General features: G+C 43.2%; 1 protein-coding gene across 19 annotated transcripts in view; it reads left to right on the top strand.

Moving 5' to 3' along the window:
• TRPM3 (transient receptor potential cation channel subfamily M member 3) overlaps positions 1-9,146 on the top strand; it is a gene marked incomplete at its 3' end in the record, with an annotated part of 782,399 nt that extends 773,253 nt beyond the window's left edge. For 17 of the 19 annotated variants that reach the window (XM_082696696.1, XM_082696693.1, XM_082696679.1 and 14 more), the window contains one exon: positions 624-9,146. In XM_082696696.1, the coding sequence (XP_082552822.1) occupies positions 624-2,076 (1,453 nt within the window). The remainder of the gene's footprint in view (positions 1-623) is intronic. The other 2 variants (XM_082696689.1, XM_082696688.1) reach the window with 1 other exon arrangement.
• Positions 9,147-17,813: the final 8,667 nt, after the last annotated feature.

The following is a 17,813-nucleotide window of genomic DNA, read 5'->3' as shown; positions in this document are numbered from 1 at the left end:
CCTGGGAGGCTCCAGAGGTTATGAGCCTGCCTTCAGCTCAGGTCATGATCCAGGGGTTCTGGGATCGAGCCCCATCCCCGGACTCCCTCCTCAGTGGGGAGTCTACTTCTCTCTCTCCTTCTGCTGCTCCCCCTGCTTGCACACACTCTCTTTTTCGCTTTCTCTCTGTCAAATAAATAAATAAATAAATCTTTAAAAAAAAAAAAATAGTGCAAAGCAAAATAACCCCAGTCCACACTCCAAGTCTTCTGTGGACACTGCAACAAGAAAAGCTGCCTCCTGAAATTCTCTGGTGCAGTTCTGAATCAAGTCATCGAAAGGCAACATCCTCATCTTGGTGGCAACTGATTTAGCCAAAGCCCTGATACATGGTTAGTTCCTTGAACCCCGCTCCAGGTCCCAGCTAAGTCATGAGGTACTTGGGTCCCACTCCACTTCAATAAGAACTACTCAACTTTGGTGTTTATCGGGATTGTGCATTAAATTTTACTGAGTGGAAAGGGGTTTGGTAGATAAATACCACTGGATTAGATCATCTCTCAGGCCTCTTCCAGCTCCAGATGATTTAGCTTCTCCGGAGAGGAGTCCGGCCTTGCGTGACCCTCCTTGTGTTTCTTGCCCAGGGTGGAGAACATGTCCATGCGGCTGGAGGAAGTCAATGAGAGGGAGCACTGCATGAAGGCCTCGCTCCAGACCGTGGACATCCGACTGGCGCAGCTCGAGGACCTCATTGGGCGCATGGCCACGGCCCTAGAGCGCCTGACAGGTCTGGAGCGGGCCGAGTCCAACAAAATCCGCTCCCGGACCTCGTCTGACTGCACAGACGCCGCCTACATCGTTCGCCAGAGCAGCTTCAACAGCCAGGAGGGGAACACCTTCAAGCTCCAAGAGAGTATAGACCCTGCAGGTGAGGAGACCATGTCCCCAACTTCTCCAACCCTAATGCCCCGTATGAGAAGCCATTCTTTCTATTCAGTCAATATGAAAGACAAAGGTGGTATAGAAAAGTTGGAGAGTCTTTTTAAAGAAAGGTCCCTGAGCCTACACCGGGCTACTAGCTCCCACTCTGTAGCGAAAGAGTCCAAAGCTCCTGCAGCCCCCGCAAACACCTTGGCCATTGTTCCTGACTCTAGAAGACCGTCTTCGTGTATCGACATCTATGTCTCCGCCATGGATGAACTCCACTGTGATATGGACCCTCTGGACAATTCCATGAACATCCTTGGGCTGGGAGAGCCCAGCTTTTCGGCTCTAGCACCTTCCACAGCTCCTTCAAGTAGTGCCTATGCAACTCTTGCACCCACAGACAGACCTCCAAGCCGGAGCATCGATTTTGAGGACATCACCTCCATGGACACGAGATCTTTTTCTTCAGACTATACGCACCTCCCAGAATGCCAAAACCCCTGGGACACTGACCCTCCAATGTACCAGAGCATCGAGCGCTCCAAAAGTAGCCGCTACCTAGCCACCACTCCCTTTCTTCTAGAAGAGGCCCCCATTGTGAAATCTCATAGCTTTATGTTTTCTCCGTCGAGGAGCTACTACGCCAACTTTGGGGTGCCCGTGAAAACAGCAGAATACACAAGTATTACAGACTGTATTGACACAAGGTGTGTCAATGCCCCTCAAGCGATTGCTGACAGGGCCACCTTCCCTGGTGCCCTGGGAGGGAAAGTGGAGGATCCATTGTGCTGCCATCCTGAGCGAGAAGCAGAACTGAGTCACCCCAGCTCTGACAGCGAGGAGAACGAGGCCAAAGGCCGCAGAGCCACCATCACAGTACCCTCCCAGGAGGGTGATAACTCGGACAGAACCCTGTCCAACAACATCACGGTTCCCAAGATAGAGCGTGCCAACAGCTACTCGGCAGAGGAGCCAAGTGCATCATATGCACACACCAGGAAGAGCTTCTCCATCAGTGACAAGCTCGACAGGCAGCGGAACACAGCAAGCCTGCGAAACCCCTTCCAGAGGAGTAAGTCCTCCAAGCCAGAGGGACGAGGGGACAGCCTGTCCATGAGGAGACTGTCGAGAACATCTGCCTTCCACAGCTTTGAAAGCAAGCACAACTAAACCTTCTTAGTCAGCACTGCAGGAGGCTCAAGAATCCAGCCCTGAAATCCTCCCTGAACTCCACCTGTTCCCCTTCCTTGAAGCTTACCTGCTTTATTCTTAGCTGAGCAAAACAAGCAATGCCTTGGGAGGTGTTAACTCGAAGGTGACCTCTGGGCCGCAGATCAGGAAAGCACTTGGTCTAGCCCAGTGCCAAACACAGGGGCTTTAAGTCATGTTCACACTCGATGGGTAGGGTGGGAAAAGAGGGAGAAGAAGGGGTGCGGTGAGCGTGTAGGTCTAGCGACTTCAGAAAGCCATGAGCTCTGGGAATGAAGGGGCTTCACGCACTCTCCATGCCAGGAGGCATCTTTCCATTTCTGACCATTATCAAGAGTTTTAGGATACAGGGCTAAATTGCAAAATAAGATAAAATAAAGTAGCCAGCATACAAATGAGATATTCTAAACTTCAATTCTGTTTTCTTTTCACATTGGCTCCATCACTGGTGACTGATGAAGAGCATCCTTTTTATTCAGTATAAGCCGGCAGCAAGCAGTTCTACCTAACGTCCCACATCCTTCTCATGCCAACACTTCTGTAATTGATCATTATAAAGAAAAAACAAGGTAACAGTCATAGTTCACCTGTCTCTTCTATATTCACTTCTGGTGCCACAACTGTTTATCTTTCTTGAAGAAAATAAAGGGAACAGAAATGCCTTTTTGTGTTGCAAGCAAAATGAAAGAAGAATTGAGGCTAAAAACAAGGGTCAAGTAGTTTATTACAGACAGTGGGCATTCGAGTATAGTTGAGCAAGCTCAGGATGAATGTAATTAAATAATTTTATATTTTTAATTTATTTTGTACCTCACTTGTCATCAATGAAGTCACTCACTGAATCTGTGATAGTGAACTGAAAGAAAGAAATATATATAGTGGGCAGAACTCACCTAAAATTGCCATGTGGTATACTGTTACATTCTCACCCTTCGTGTCCCGTGTCATGCTGCTGTGTGATTGTCATCATTTGCATGGCTCCCCCATGTCTTCTGAACATCTCCAAGATGTATCTAGAAATTCTTCACACCACTCATCACATGACCATTTTGTATATGAAGATCTGATCACACGTGGATATTTTCATACCTAGAGTTTTGCCATTTAATCTGAGCTCAGCATAAATTTAATTGGAGTTTTTCAAGGGCTGGTATCTTTTATATGGAAATGTTCCAAAGTACTTTTTAAGGAAGTTTCAAATCATAAATAATCTTAGAATTGACTGGGAATTTGGTACAACCCAAAGCCATCAGTTGCAGGCCTACCATGAATATTTTTCTTATATGTAGAGCTATAAAAATGATAGAGTAGACCCAAGTAGAAAGCAAACCACATAAAGACTTCTATAGTATATGCTGCTTATATACCTATATATGCATTTACACAGAGACATGTTTATATATAGTATATAGACAGGCATATAGAGCTTTCTTCAGAGGCTTGGACTTTTCTATCACCTTGAGGTATAAACCAGGATTTTTAATATCCAAGGAGTTCCATTAAAAGAGCTCATTCTGTTAAGTTGAATTTTGACAGATGTTGAAATTATGTTTTTGGTTTTTTTTTAAATCCCTATGACCTTAACTCTTCCTTGTCCCAAACTAAAGTTGCCAAAATGACTGGCTACCTGCCCTTTGCTTCTTTTCTGTCCGGAAACACTTGCTGCAATGACATCTTATTTAGTCTGGTTTCTCCTGCACGAAGTGATTACGCCAAGTACAGTCTGAATTAGACATGCAATTCTAAACCAGATAGTATTACGGACTCTTTAATACAGACGTACGTTACTAGGTCAGAATCTGGATTTGAAGGGGGATAAAGAAATATTGACCCTCAAATGTTCCAATTCCTTCTTGTGTCCCTGATTTTCAAAAGAATAAAATCTTTAAGGAAAATGACCTAATATTCTCGGCCCCCAAAATACTATGTGGTTCTCCCGTTGAGTTGTCATTGGGAGCTCCAAATTTTCTCATTATGTGAAATCAAGTAAATATGTGGACTAAAGCTCTAGACTGTAAGGTTTTGTGTTTTTTTTTTTAAAACCCCTCTGAACAAACCTTTTGGCTATAGAGATAGTTATGAGGCCACATACAAAGAATTAAAGAATTCCTTCTCACTCTTTGGCATTTGAGTAAATCGGACACAAGCAACCAGACTCCCTCGTGTGTGATTACTCTAGAAATGCTTACATTTTTATTGAGCCCCACATTGGCTGTTTCCCTTTCAGCAAATAGGCATTTGGTCTGAGAAAAAATCAGTTGCCCTTAAACTTCCTTGAGCCATGCATCTCAGTGAGAATCTGATGAAAGCTCTGGGCCCTCTCCCCAGAAGAAAATGTATATACATGCAGCATTGCAATGTAACTTGAAAGGAGGGTCCATGAACCCCTGGTTCCAGTTGCTTGATAATGAGGAAGAGGAACCATGTTTGTTCATAATCGATACGAAGTCCAAATAGGCACTTTACATTTGAGACCATTTCTCTGTGATTCTCAGGAAGGCCAAGTCTCAGCACCAGAGTTGGAACCAAGATTTTGTTCTTTTCGTCCCTTAGATTATATTTTGCTATTTTGATATACTTGTATCCTAATGTTTGATGATTTAAGAAGCCAGAGGCTCTCTGAGTGAGTCTGTAGAGGAATCCAGGAAGGAGGCAAAAACCATTATTCTTTGACCACAGAGCAGGACATCATGGTACCTCTAGGGCCCCATTCTGGACCAGACGGAAAGCGAGGGAAAGAAATTATGTGCACAAGTGTTTCCATTCATCATGATTTCTGGAGAGAGCAGAACAGGACCGGGGAAATGCAGTCCTTGCCAGTCCAGACCTCGTGACTGCCTGGTCCTTTTGTCGTACAGGAAAACGAAGCTCTTACCTCTTTGTGATGTGTGCAAAATATATAAGCCAAATTTGAATTACTTTAAATGTAAACCATGCAATTCTCATGAGCCATTTCTTTCCTGTGCACATACATGTGTATTCTGTCTCAATCCATTTCTTCCCATTTCTGGGTTCTCCGCGCCCCGCCATGGCATTGACTCCATGGTCTTGTGCAGTCAAGCTCGTGTTCAGCTCATTTATTCCATCCCATCCCTGATCAAGGGGACGTTAATTACCTGTCTCTATGAGTTAAGCAGCTCATGGGCAGCACATTATTGAGGAACATAAATAAAGTCAGAGAGAGCTCACAGCAGTAATAGCTTTGGTTTCATCATCTGCTTCTGAGGTGCCAATTTTTACATGCTACTATACGTCATGATTTGTTCTAAGTCACTTGTTCCTTTTGAAAAAAAAAAAAAAAGAAAGAAAAGGGTGTTTTATGAAAATGGCCATGGAAATTCCCTGATTGACCCATACTTACAGTTAGAAACTTCCTCCTTGACGGATTTGAATGAGGGGCTGGAAAACTTGGGCACAGTTGCCATGGCTAGTTCATACATTTCTGCAAGCCAGAGGTGTATTAGCAGGCAGAACAGAGCACTTTAACAGAACTGGCTTTCCTTTTAAGTCTAAACTTCCAGGTCTAGGATATATATTTAGCACTTTGAAAGTTCTCCTTAAAAAAATACATATACACACACACATACACACACACACACATATGTATGTATGTATATGTGTGTGTGTGTGTGTGTATACACACACATATATATGTGAATATATATATGAATAATCCAGTGGGGAAAAGGTACTTGTAAAAACACACAGTGTGTTTCTTCTGAATGTTTCAAATGTATTCTCAAAGATGGTTTCTATAGATAATATTATGGTAGATAACTGGATAGTACATTAATTCGACTTTCTGAGGCTCTGCAGTCTAATCTTCCTGAATGTTTGGCTGTGACTTCTGTCTTGGCAATCAATATTATCCAGTCATCCATCATGCGCCATCTATAGACTGTGCCATCCGATGTGTCGAGCAATGCTGTATTATAAAACACACATACACATATATGTAACCCATTTTTCACCCGGCATAGTTGTAGCATGTGGTTGTATTAATGAACGTTACAGGACAGCTTTATAATCACTGGCCAATCTGTAACATTCAATAAAGAAGCACATGTTGCAAGGATTAAGTATGTTCCCAATTCCACGTTATTCAGCATCCTCGCAAAATGAGCACTTTGGTTCTCGATCTGCTTTATGGTTTTCGCAGTTCTCTAACCCTCAAGGAACTACTTGCCTGGGCCGAGGTCTGTCCTCTAACCAGCCCCATGAGCCGTGGTAGGCAAGTTGGGTTTTGCAAAATGCGAACTGGCCTGTGATGTGAAAGACTCTGTGACAAATGAACTTAAGATAATATTTTCAACTCCAGTGTGGAATTAGCTGTTTGTTTACATCTGCTAACCCCCTGCGGAAGCAGTGTACAGTATTTTATAAATATGTTCATTTAGTAACACTGATACGTTTGTTTCTAGATGAAGTGATGCTAGTGTGTAGGTAGTTATATATGTTCTCGATATTGCATCTGACTCATTATTCTTTAACGATAGCGATGTAACTTAAATGAAGTAATCCCTCTCCAAATCCAGTCTTAATTTTGTGGCGACAAAATGCATGCTCTGCTTTATGCGTTTCTTTTGACTTTTTAAAGACACTTAATATTTGACTATTGCCTGCTGTAACACTTAACCCAGCTAGGAATTCGCTCACATTGTTGGGCTTCTTATACTGTTTGGGGATTATGTTTGATTTTTAAAAATTAAAAACAAAAAAGTAACCAAGGGTTTCTTTTTAATCTTATTTTAAGCTCCGAACAAATAATATGAAATAAGGTATTAACCACAGGGTGCGTAGCTAGGGGACCCAGAGATGGCTGGCCGACACTATGCAGGTGTTGGCGCATCTGTGATGTAGGAAAGACACATTTCTGATCCTTTAGGGCCACTGGGTGCAAATCGCGAAACCAGAGAGGAAAGTGAGAAGTCCATTCGGACAGTACAGAAAGCCACAGAGCATTATGAATGAGTGGCCCAATGACGCCCTTGACCTCCCTCCTACCTGGTGGCTTTTCTACCTTGTGTGCGAGCCTGGTCCAGAGGCGAGCGAGGGGTGGGTGACTGGGGGTCTTATCCAGAACTGGGTGACTGAAGAAGGTTGCCCTTTAAAGAAATCACCATGTCATTATCAGAAGCCTCTCTTTTCCAAATGGAAAGGAGCCACTTTGCACAGTCTTATAAATGACTGCTCTTCCAACAGGGAGAGAAAACTTCTCCCAGCCTCTGCTGGCCTAAGCTTTCTCTTTCCTTTCCGTGTTAAACATTCTCTTTCCCCATACCAGAGTCAACCAAAGCAGGGCTTGGTTCTGATTTAAGGAAAACAAGATTTTTTTTTTCTTTTCTTTTTTAATCCACTCACAAAAGCCATGTTGTTACCTTTTCTCTGATGAGTTCCTTGCGCTGGTCGCTGCTATGACATCAAGACGTGACGATCTCTATATGTCTGTCTGAGAAAGGGTCTTGGTGGCCACGTAATCCACCTGGCAGTAAGAGTGAGGTGAATTTTCCCTTCCCTAAGTTCCCTTGTCTGCCAGCCCCCTTAAGCCTCCAGCCCCTTGCCTGTCTGCATAGCGTTTATGTGCTGGAAAGTGAAAAGGGCACACATGGCCACAAGTCGGTGGGCTCTCTGCAGAGCTTCGGTACCAACCTTGACCCAGGCCTTCCTCTGGGACGGGCAAGCTGCCCGGAGCATTGGGCCACAGAAGTAAGTTCAGCTTGGCCCCCAGATGTGCAGCTTTCTTCACCCCCCTAACTTTCTTCTTTTCTCTTGGCCCAGCACAACAGGCTTTTTGCCAAACCCACAGACCCTTGGTCCTATGACCTCAGCACCCCGTGGAGCCTGGCACAGTAAACTGAAACACAGGCTCCTTGGAACAGGTCATGCTTTCAGACTTTGTCCACCCCTCATCTTTCCACTAACCTAGGCTCTCCCCACCCACCCCGCATTCTACCCCCTATCCTGAACTCAGCCAGTGTTTGTGTCAGCCCCGTCCAATTCTATGCCTATCTGAACCCTAAAAGATCCCCTCACGTCTTTACCCCCGTTCCCCACATGTCATCAGAACCAGCCGTCTGCATCTAGATGGTGGGGCTGCAAGCCCAAGGACAGGCAGGGCCTGACGCCAGGACACAAATGTTCCCGTTGGACTCAAGAAAGACAACAGGAAGAAGCAGGGTTTGTGGGGCACGAGGGAACACGCGTCCTATGACAAAAACATTCACATTCCAATTTGTAAACACTCTGCTAGCCAAACAAACATGTCTGCCAGCACCATTCAGTCCCAGTGGCAATAGTTTGGGACCTCTGACTTAGGGCCAGCTGGGATCATGTTCTTGATCCTGACTTAGTGTATACAAGAAATACACCGAGAACTGAGGTGGGGGTGGAGAGGAACTCAACCCTATTCAGGGTTATTCCTTTTCTCCTGAATGAGAGATGCATGTGTATTTGCTAGCTGCATCTTTCTGGACCCAAAGACAGGATCTTTGTGAGGGGGATTCAGAAGAAGAGTACCGTACATAGCATCGTATCAAGGCTGATCTGCTTTTTGTCACTAGAGCGTCTAACTTGAGTTTATATTGTTGTTCCTGCTGTGCAAAACAGTATACATGGGATACTGTACTCATAGTCATTTCATAACCTAGAACTTAGACTCTCATTTGTAAGCATTCTAACCATAGTTTATAATGGGGGAAATTATTCAGATATCATTTTTAAATGAATTCCTATAAATATAACAATTTTGAAATTGGGTTTGTTAAATATATATACATCTTTTCCTTCTTTGTGTATGGATAGACCGCGGTTGGCATATCTATCGACATTATAAATATATATAAATCCTTAGAGGAATTGTTCTTTTTTAAAGGTCTATTATTGGATTCACAATGCACTTTGAGCTTGTTTGTTTAGATATATAATTCGAAGCAGAAGTTGGCAGATACCCTGGGAAAAACTTTCTGAAATTTCTGTAACAAATGTTTTGCAATAAAAAAAAAAAAAAAAAACCTCGGTAGTTTAAAACATGACTTGGGTTTCCTTGTGCATTTATTTGCCATCACTTGATCTCCACCATCTGCATGCCAAGAGGAGTTGGGGCACACAGAGATAATTGCTTAGGGCCATGTAAATTAATTTGCAGAGCAGAAGTTGAGAACAGGTAGCCTCTGGAAAAGGCTGCCCTGGAATGTTCCTAAGGAACAGGGAGGGTTTAATAAGACACACGGAGGTCACTCCAGGTAAGGGGAACAGTAATTTGATGAGCCTTCAAATGCTCTAGTGCTTCATCCTGGTTAGAACTTCTGGGCAGCCCCATGGAATCTCCAGTACTGACCCCAGTTTTATGAATGAGGCTTTGCTCCAACTAGTCTCTTCATCTGTACCTTTCCCACTGGCTCTGTCTAGCCAATCTTTTGAAAATGGGACGGATGGTGTAGCAATGTGTCTGTGTTTATGAATATGCAGATTTATGTAACACATACACTCTTCAACCACATGCTCTCAGATTTCCTGGAAAATTGGGTCCATCCTTTGCTACCAAAATCTCAGATTTGGAAAAGCATAGCGCTTCCTTGAAGGAGATATTGATGAAGGCCGAAGAAAATTAATTCTCTAGGGCTAAATTTAAAAGTTAATTTAGATTTAAAAGTAATTTGTCTGTTACTTACTTGTTGACATTACTCTGTTTGATTAAAAACCAGAACATGACTTGTTGTTTAAAGGCCTAGATTACCACATCCCTATCAGTGGAATGTTCTCAGGAATTACTTTTTTACCTCTCCTGATCTCTGGTTGTTAACTTGGCCTTCGCCCAACATTTGGCACAGTACTGTCTTCCAGTTTCAGCCGTCTATCAGCCATCTTTCTCTTGTGCTGTGTCACAGTCATTATCTTAGGACATAATATAGTCACACTAAAAGGACTTGTACTCAAAACAATGAACCATTGCCCCAATATTCTTCATCTCAGGCACCAAAGACCCATCTATTTTATATAAGACTAGATGTGTTTGTTCATCAGGGCTGCCTTTAAAAAATACCACAAATTAGGTAGTATAACAGAAATTTTTTGCCTTATAGTTCTAGAAGCAAGAAGTCCAAGATCAAAGTGTTGTCAAGATTGGTTCCTTTTGAGGGCTGTGAGAATCTATTCAATGCCTCTTTCATAGCTTCTCGTGATTTTCTGGCAATCCTTGACATTCCTTGGCTTGTGGCATCACCCCAATCTCTGCCATCTTCACATGATACTCTACCTGTGTGCCACCCGTGTCCAGATTTACTCTTCTTATAGTATGTCACCCACTGCATTCCAGTGCGACCTCACCTGAACTAGTTATATCTGAAATGACCCTATTCACCGAAAAGGTCACATTCTAAGGATCAAGGGGCTAGGATTTCAACATAGAAACAGTGGGGGCGATAAAACTCAACCCTTAATATGAGGTAAATTTATAAAGTAAGAGTGTGGCAGTCATTTATCTTTTTAATACCTTTCAAAGCAGAGAAATTGGAATTCAGGAATCAGTTGGAAACAATAGATGTACTGTCAGTAGGGGAAAAAAAAAATAGACCAACTGTGCCATACCATGGAGCCATTAAGAATAATTAAATCTTTGTACATTGACATGAGAAGAGGCCATTGGTATATTGTCAAGTCTTTTTATTTATTTATTTTTATTATGTTCAATTAACCGCTGTATAGTACATCATTACTTTTTGAGGCACGTGCCCTCCTCAATACCCATCACCCAGCTACCCCATCCCTACCGCCCCCCCTCCCCTCTGAAACCTTCAGTTTGTTTCTGGAGTCCATAGTTTCTCATGGTTCATCTCCCTCTCTTATTTCTCCCCCTTTAGTTTTCCCTCCCCACCCCTACGGTCCTCCGTGCTATTGCTTATGTTCCACATATGAGTGAAGCCGTATGATAATTGTCTTTCTCTGCTTTTCAAGTCTTTTTAAAAAGAAATTGAGAGCAACATATAGGGTCTAATCCTAATTTTCATAAAAATTAAAGCAGGGATATAGATGTAGAGATAGTCATACGTGAATAGTAAAGATTGAAAGAATACAGAGGAAGGAGTAGAAGTTGCATTGCAGAAGTTTTTCCTTTTTTTTCCAAAAACTCAGATACTGTTGAAAAGTAATCTAAAGTGGCCCAAGAAAAGTTGGTTCAAGGATCAACAGACACCTTTGCCTTCTTTCTGCTCAGACATCTGTTCTAGACATCGTTCCAATAACCACAAGCCCTGGAAAAGCAACATGTCTCCTCCAAGGAATGGTAAATTTGAAAGAAGAGAAAAGTGGTAGCAATGGTTTAGCTACTAATGTCGTGAAATTGTCATTTTAGGCAGAAATACAACCAATATCTTTCGAGCAGCTACTTTGTTCCCCTGGAAGTACTGAAAATGTTATTAAAAAGGCAAGACTGTCATGACTAAAAAGATAATTACATGGTATAGTTATTTAATTAGAGCTGTTGAAGAAATCAGGATGAGCGGCCCAAATTTAGCTCATCAACACTGAAAGTGTTCACGTGGAAGCAAAATGGCCGCCAGGAAGGCTGGGTGTGGATGGTTTCCCACATTCGGGGAGGAAACCGGACTACATAATGTGCTCTGAGACTGCATAGAACAAACAAGAGATGCTTTTCGGGTAAGAGGAAAGAATGAACATCTGTAGCCTAGCCAGGCTTAATGAAATAGACGGGGCTGGGGAAGACAGGAGGTAAGAAGCAGGTGTTTATTTCCAAGGCTGTTGGAAAACAAAGCTGTAGCCATGAGAATGATTAAGGTCTGCTTGGAAAACAGAAGCCAACATGATCAGGGCAGAGGACTCACACTGGAAATTTGCAGGGAAATATCACCATCCCTTATCTCCACTTCATCCACTCAGCACATCTATGAAATCAGCATTGTTATTCTTCCGTCCCAGATGCAAGGGGGAGGGAAGCACTCATCATTTTACACATGAATCCAGATTAGAATTTGGACTTTATTCTGAAAGTGACTAAAGAATTCTGGGCAAAAATGTGACGTGGCAGGGGAGGGAGAGGTGCCGTGGGACTGACCACAGGATTCCAGGCAAGAGGTAGTAAAACCCCACAGATGAAGACACTGAAGAAGTTTTACAATTCAACCTAATTCAACAAATTTTTCAGTGGAGACTCACTTTTGGAAAAACACTTGACCAAGTACCAGCACATTCTACTTGAAATGCTACCCTCTTACTTAATTTCCTGATGAACGAGTCATCCTTTCAGAAGACTGTGTTCTAGTATGTGCCCAGACGAGCATCCCTCGAGATTCTTCCTTCCTGGCAGCCATTTTGTATGTTGCGGAAGAGCAGTGTCCTTTGTCTGTGGCCACCGTTTTGGCTAGATCTTTGGCAAAGGGTGACATAGACCCAAGAGTGCTAGTCAGAGCTTTTTTCTTAGGAATTTGGAACAAATGGGGTTGGCATGGTGAAGCCATAACTTACAGGCTCAGGAATTCTTGACAATCATGTTCCTGTGTATGGCAGAGTTGCAGAGAAAATCAATCTGCCATGAGAAAGAAGGAATATAGAGACAGAGACAGGAGCAGATAGGGGAAACAGAAATTCGAGACTCCTCCTGGAACATAACCATAGTCCCATGTTGGGGTCTAAGAGCATATCAGTATCCTTAATATAAATTCCGCATATGGTAAGCCAACTGATGACCGCCCAAAGATGCCCACATTCTCACCCCCCAGGACCTATGCATGTTATCTTATCTGCAGATGTAATGAATTAAGAGTGTTGAGATAGGCAGATGATCTTGGATTAGCCACATAGGCTCAGTGTAATTACAAAGGTCTTTATAAGAGGGAGGAGGGGGTGGTCAGAGTCAGAGAGCAGGTGTGACAAGGGAAGCGAAGATTGAAGTGATTCACGCTGAAGATGAGCGAAGGGGCCACCAGCCGAGAAATGAATGAAGGCAGCCTCAAAAGCTGGAGAAGACAAGGAATAGATTCCTCCCCTGGCCTCCAGAAGGAAACAGACCTGCTGACATCTTGATTTTAGCCCCTCAAGATTCATTTTTACTTCTGATCTCCAGAACTGTAAAAGAATAAATTTGTGTTGTTGAAAGCTGCTGCATTTGTGGTGACTTACTGCAGCAGCGATAGAAAACTAATATGCCTCCCATGCACACGCTTTCATTTAAAATCAAGTTGGTACCTTTTACATGTAACCACAAGAATCGAAGCACCCTACCTTAGTACAAAGATGCCACAGACCGTACGACACCCTGCCAAATCAGTATCAGTGTTGCAGTGGAAAAGAAATGCGATAGGCACACGATAGGCACACGTTGATCAAAAGACACATTCTGGTTTCAAAACATGGGGGGGGGGATGTGTACTCAGAATTAATGAAATAAGGCAATATATCCTTTAAGTCAGAACTCAACCAGCTCTACCTCTGTGAAGCCTTCTGTAATTCATCATAATAAACTCTCCATTCTTGACCATGTGTCAAGCCTCACATGTATCCTCCATCAATTGTCACCTTACTTGATGATGGTAGGTTGACTTGTTTGTCTCTCCAGGTAAACCACAAGCACCGTGGTGCAGTCTCTGGTGCCCAGTTCAGTGCCTGCTCATGGAATGAGTCAGGAAATAAATGCATAGACTGTCTGTGACCTCAGCGAGCTCCCCGTCCAACAGAAGCAGATATGTCATTATCCAAATCAGAGTTTTCAAAGCACCATGAATAGATTACATAAACAAAGCCTTCTGGAGCACAGAGTGTGCTTTTGAAATGTGCAGTCAAATTCGCAGTAACTGGAGAGCAGGGTTGAAGGAAAGTTTGGGAGGGGCTTCTCAGGAGGGGTGATGGACACTTGAGCTCAAATATCTCAGCCTTGAAGGATGAGTGGGATTTTGAAAGGCTGAAAAGCAGGGTTTCGGGGAAGGATTACAGGCAAAAAGTTTTACCATCAAAAAAGGATTGCCATCAAAAAAAGTCACAATGGAATGAAGAGACAAGAAAGCACCAGAAAACAGGTAAGTAATTCATAATGGCTACAGGTATGTCAACGTATCATAGTAGGACAAGGCAAGTCCAGAAAATGTGGTCTAGGGGAGAGGTGAGGATGACCTGAAAAAAAGAAATGATAGAAGCCAAAGTGGAAGAGAGGCAGGACTTGCCAATGGGGTAAAAGGACCATCGATGGGGTTAAATGCAGCAGGAGAAATCAAGTAGGGCCCTCACGATAGGGTGAGGGTAGAAACAGCCCAATGGGAAGGGGAACATGGAAGATGACTCTGAGATTTTGATTCTCAAAGGTGAATCCTCAAATATTATTCAGGTGGGGGGGGTGAGCAATTGTATATTCCAGTTGTGAGCCAACCAACATTTACCAAATACATGAGTGAACAAATAAATGAATTACGAAACAAACAAGTGATGAGTTGAATGGCTGAACGTATGAACAATGGTTTTTTGGCCAAGCCATGGCAAGTGGGAATAAGGCTGAGGTAGGAGACAGATGGGACCTTTTCGAGCATACTGGATCTGGGCTGAAAGGTACTTTGGAGACCATAGTTATAGATACTTTGCCCACCAAGGTATTTTTTCCCATCATGGCATATCTGAATATGCCCTCAGTGGCCTCCTAATCCAGGAGAAGGGTATACAAAATCCAACAGATGTCCCATAAGGGGAATTTCAAACTTGGCATGAAAGTCCGTGCAGTGGTAGGAAGATGCTGCTAACAGAGAGGTCCACAGGGTGACTGGGTGCTCGGGAGGAGCTGACAATAAGACGGTGGCAGAAAGGAGACTGGATGCAGAAGGAAGCTTCCCGCATCACCAGGAGCCACTCGAGACTCTCGAAGCCACTTGAAGCAGAGGCAGCTTCAGGACATTCAGGACACACCAGACCCTCCATCTAGCACCCAGATACTTGGAGTCTTTCAAAAATTAAACGGTATAGAAAGAAACTGGTAGCTGCCGGAGGGGAGAGGGTGTGAAGAGATGGGTGAAACAGGTGAGGGGGGTCACTTACGGTGATGAGCACTGAGTCATGTATACAATTGCTGAATCATTATAATGTAAACCTGAAACTAACTTAAAACTCTGTTATTTATGCTTAATTTAAAAATTAAAAAGAAAAATAAGAAGTACCTAAATGGGTTGGTTATAACTATTCCCCAACCCCTTGCTATGCCCCTACCACTTTCAGTGTTTAAAGAATCTCTTCTGTCTTTATCTTGCTCATTGGGTGAGCACAACCATACTTCATCAAAGAGAGGGCTTTCTGTGTTTCAGAAAGAAAACTGAGCTTTCTCGGTTCTTAGTTCTGCCAGAATTCAGTTCTGCCCAGAGACCCACGTTTTTAAAAATGGGTTGGAGGGGCCAGGTGGAGAGGTGGAGAGGAAAGTGGGTGGACAATAGAATTGGTTGACATTAATATTTCTCAATGATACTCTCTTTCTCAGAGCTCAAATGTAAATATGCAAAAGCATCCAACTGGTCTCCCCCATGTCCCTGGCTTCTCGAGACTGCAGAGCCTGCTCCCAAATGATGTTGCCTTCTTGGGGATTTCAACCAGACTTGTCTCTGCTATTTGGAGTTTCTATGCTGACAGCAAAAGCTCCCCAGTGGCTCTATTTCATTCAACCGATTTTCCTGGCCCATTAGCTCAGTCTGCAGAGGCTGAAAACCAGGTCAGTTCTTTAAAGTATACAGACATTCCAAAAAATGTTTTTCCTAATTTGTTCTCTCATTTTTTTTTTCTGTCTGCTATGTGGGGTGTAGAGGTTGGACCAGATAAGTGGCTCTTAAATTTCTTGAGTTGTAATCACTTATTGGAATCTGCTGAAAGATAGGAACCTTTCCTAGGGAAGAAAGCTTAGAATCATGAGACTGTTGAAAAGTGTTCTTGGAATCCCGGAAGCCCATCCACAGTCACCGAAGGTGTTCTTGGAATCCCGGAAGCCCATCCACAGTCACCGAAGGAAGAATCTGGGAGCCCAGGTTAAGACTCAAACGTCTCTCCAAGTCCAAAGCTCTGAGATTCCATGCAGGCTGGCAAAACAAAAAGCAGACACAGTCGTCCTGAAACATCTGTCTGCAGAAGAAATGGGGCTGACAGCTGGATGAGCCCTGAGGCAAATGGCAGGCTCTCACCTGTCCTCCTCCACAGCTGCTGAGCAACCGCACTGAACTCGAGACCATAAGATCCTGAATTAAATAAGTCAGTCTATTTCCGATGAAGGCAGCTCGAACAGCCTGTGCACCTCCGAGTCCCCTGAGAACCAAAGATTCTCCCACTGCAAACTCCGCCTACAAATGGAGATGAGCTAATAGTCTTGTCAATTACCTCAATTCTGTCTTGAGATCAGGCTCCCCACCTCCACCTCAGGAAGGACTGTCTGCTGCTGAGAAAGTCGCCCACATCCCAGCACCCGGATTTCTCATCGTGACTTTAAGGGACTGACATATAACTAGATTTCCTCTCTGTCACATTGAAAAGTCTAAGTGAACAGGCTTCGTCTCCTTTTATTTTTTAAACCAGTATGGGCTGCTGGTCTACTAACAGGGAATAGAACGATTACTCTCTCTTAGTTTTTCCAGTATTAATAAGAAGTCTAGAACCAACCCCTAAGTCCCCCTCTCTCTTTTTTCTCCTCTTAATCATGGAAACTTGCAAACATACAGAGCCATTGAAAGAATAGGATGATGAACACTTTTATACCCTCTGCCTATGGGCAATGATGCTTGACATTTTGCTTTATTTGCTTTATATCTGTATGTATGTTTTCCAAAGCTGTAGGAAAGTAAGTTGAGATGATCTTCCATTAGAACTAGGAAGAGTGGATCTGATCACCCGTTCTCCATCTTCTCTACCACATACTTACACAATGTACTTAATGTGCTTCCTTCCTAAGGTTATGTATGCGGCTCGTGACCATTGAGGAGTTGACTTGTCTCCAAACCTAGTCGTTTTCAGCAAGACTAGAGGAGCGAACAATACAGGGTGTGGTATATAAAGGGGTGCTGTGAGGTAACTCCCCAGGGCAAATAGTTTCAGTTAAAGTAGGTGTCCTAAATTTATCAGCACAGACTACAGACAACATGACCATCAGAGCTACCATTAATTAGGCATCTGTTGTTATAACACACTTCACATACATTATGTCGAATCCTCAAAACAGTTCTACAAGGTAGATTTTGTCACCTCCAACTTATGGATAAGAAAATTGAGGTTCCTATGGTTAAAGGATATTTCCAAAGTCACACACTTAGCAGATAGAAGAGCCCCAGTTCAAACCCAGCTGTCTCCCAATTCCAAGGCCTATGCTTTTTCCAATCCCCTTCTCAGATTGCATGCAAGCTGTGTGCTTGGAGTTCTAGAACTCTGTGTTCTGGGATCCTAAGAGAAGGTTTTCAGTGGGAGCTCATTCAGTGGCACCAACCTAGGAGTCCTGACAACATCCCCTCAGATCTCTTTGCCTACCATATTTATTTGCACAAAGTGCTGTCAAATAATGTTTAACTCTAGCCAGTGTTTACTTTATCTTCTCCAAATACAATTGTGCCAAGAGGTTTTTTTTTTTTTTTTTTTCCTTAAACCTGAATAAGGCACTTTTTCTGGGAATTTTCAAGTCAGTAAGTGAAACCAGGGAGGAAAGATTGGGATTCAGAATTTCTATTTCCTGAGCTTGTTGTTAG

The sequence above is a fragment of the Mustela nivalis genome, assembly GCF_964662115.1.
Source record: "Mustela nivalis genome assembly, chromosome: 13".
Taxonomy (NCBI): Eukaryota; Metazoa; Chordata; class Mammalia; order Carnivora; family Mustelidae; genus Mustela; species Mustela nivalis.
This window is presented reverse-complemented; position numbering and strand designations above follow the sequence as displayed.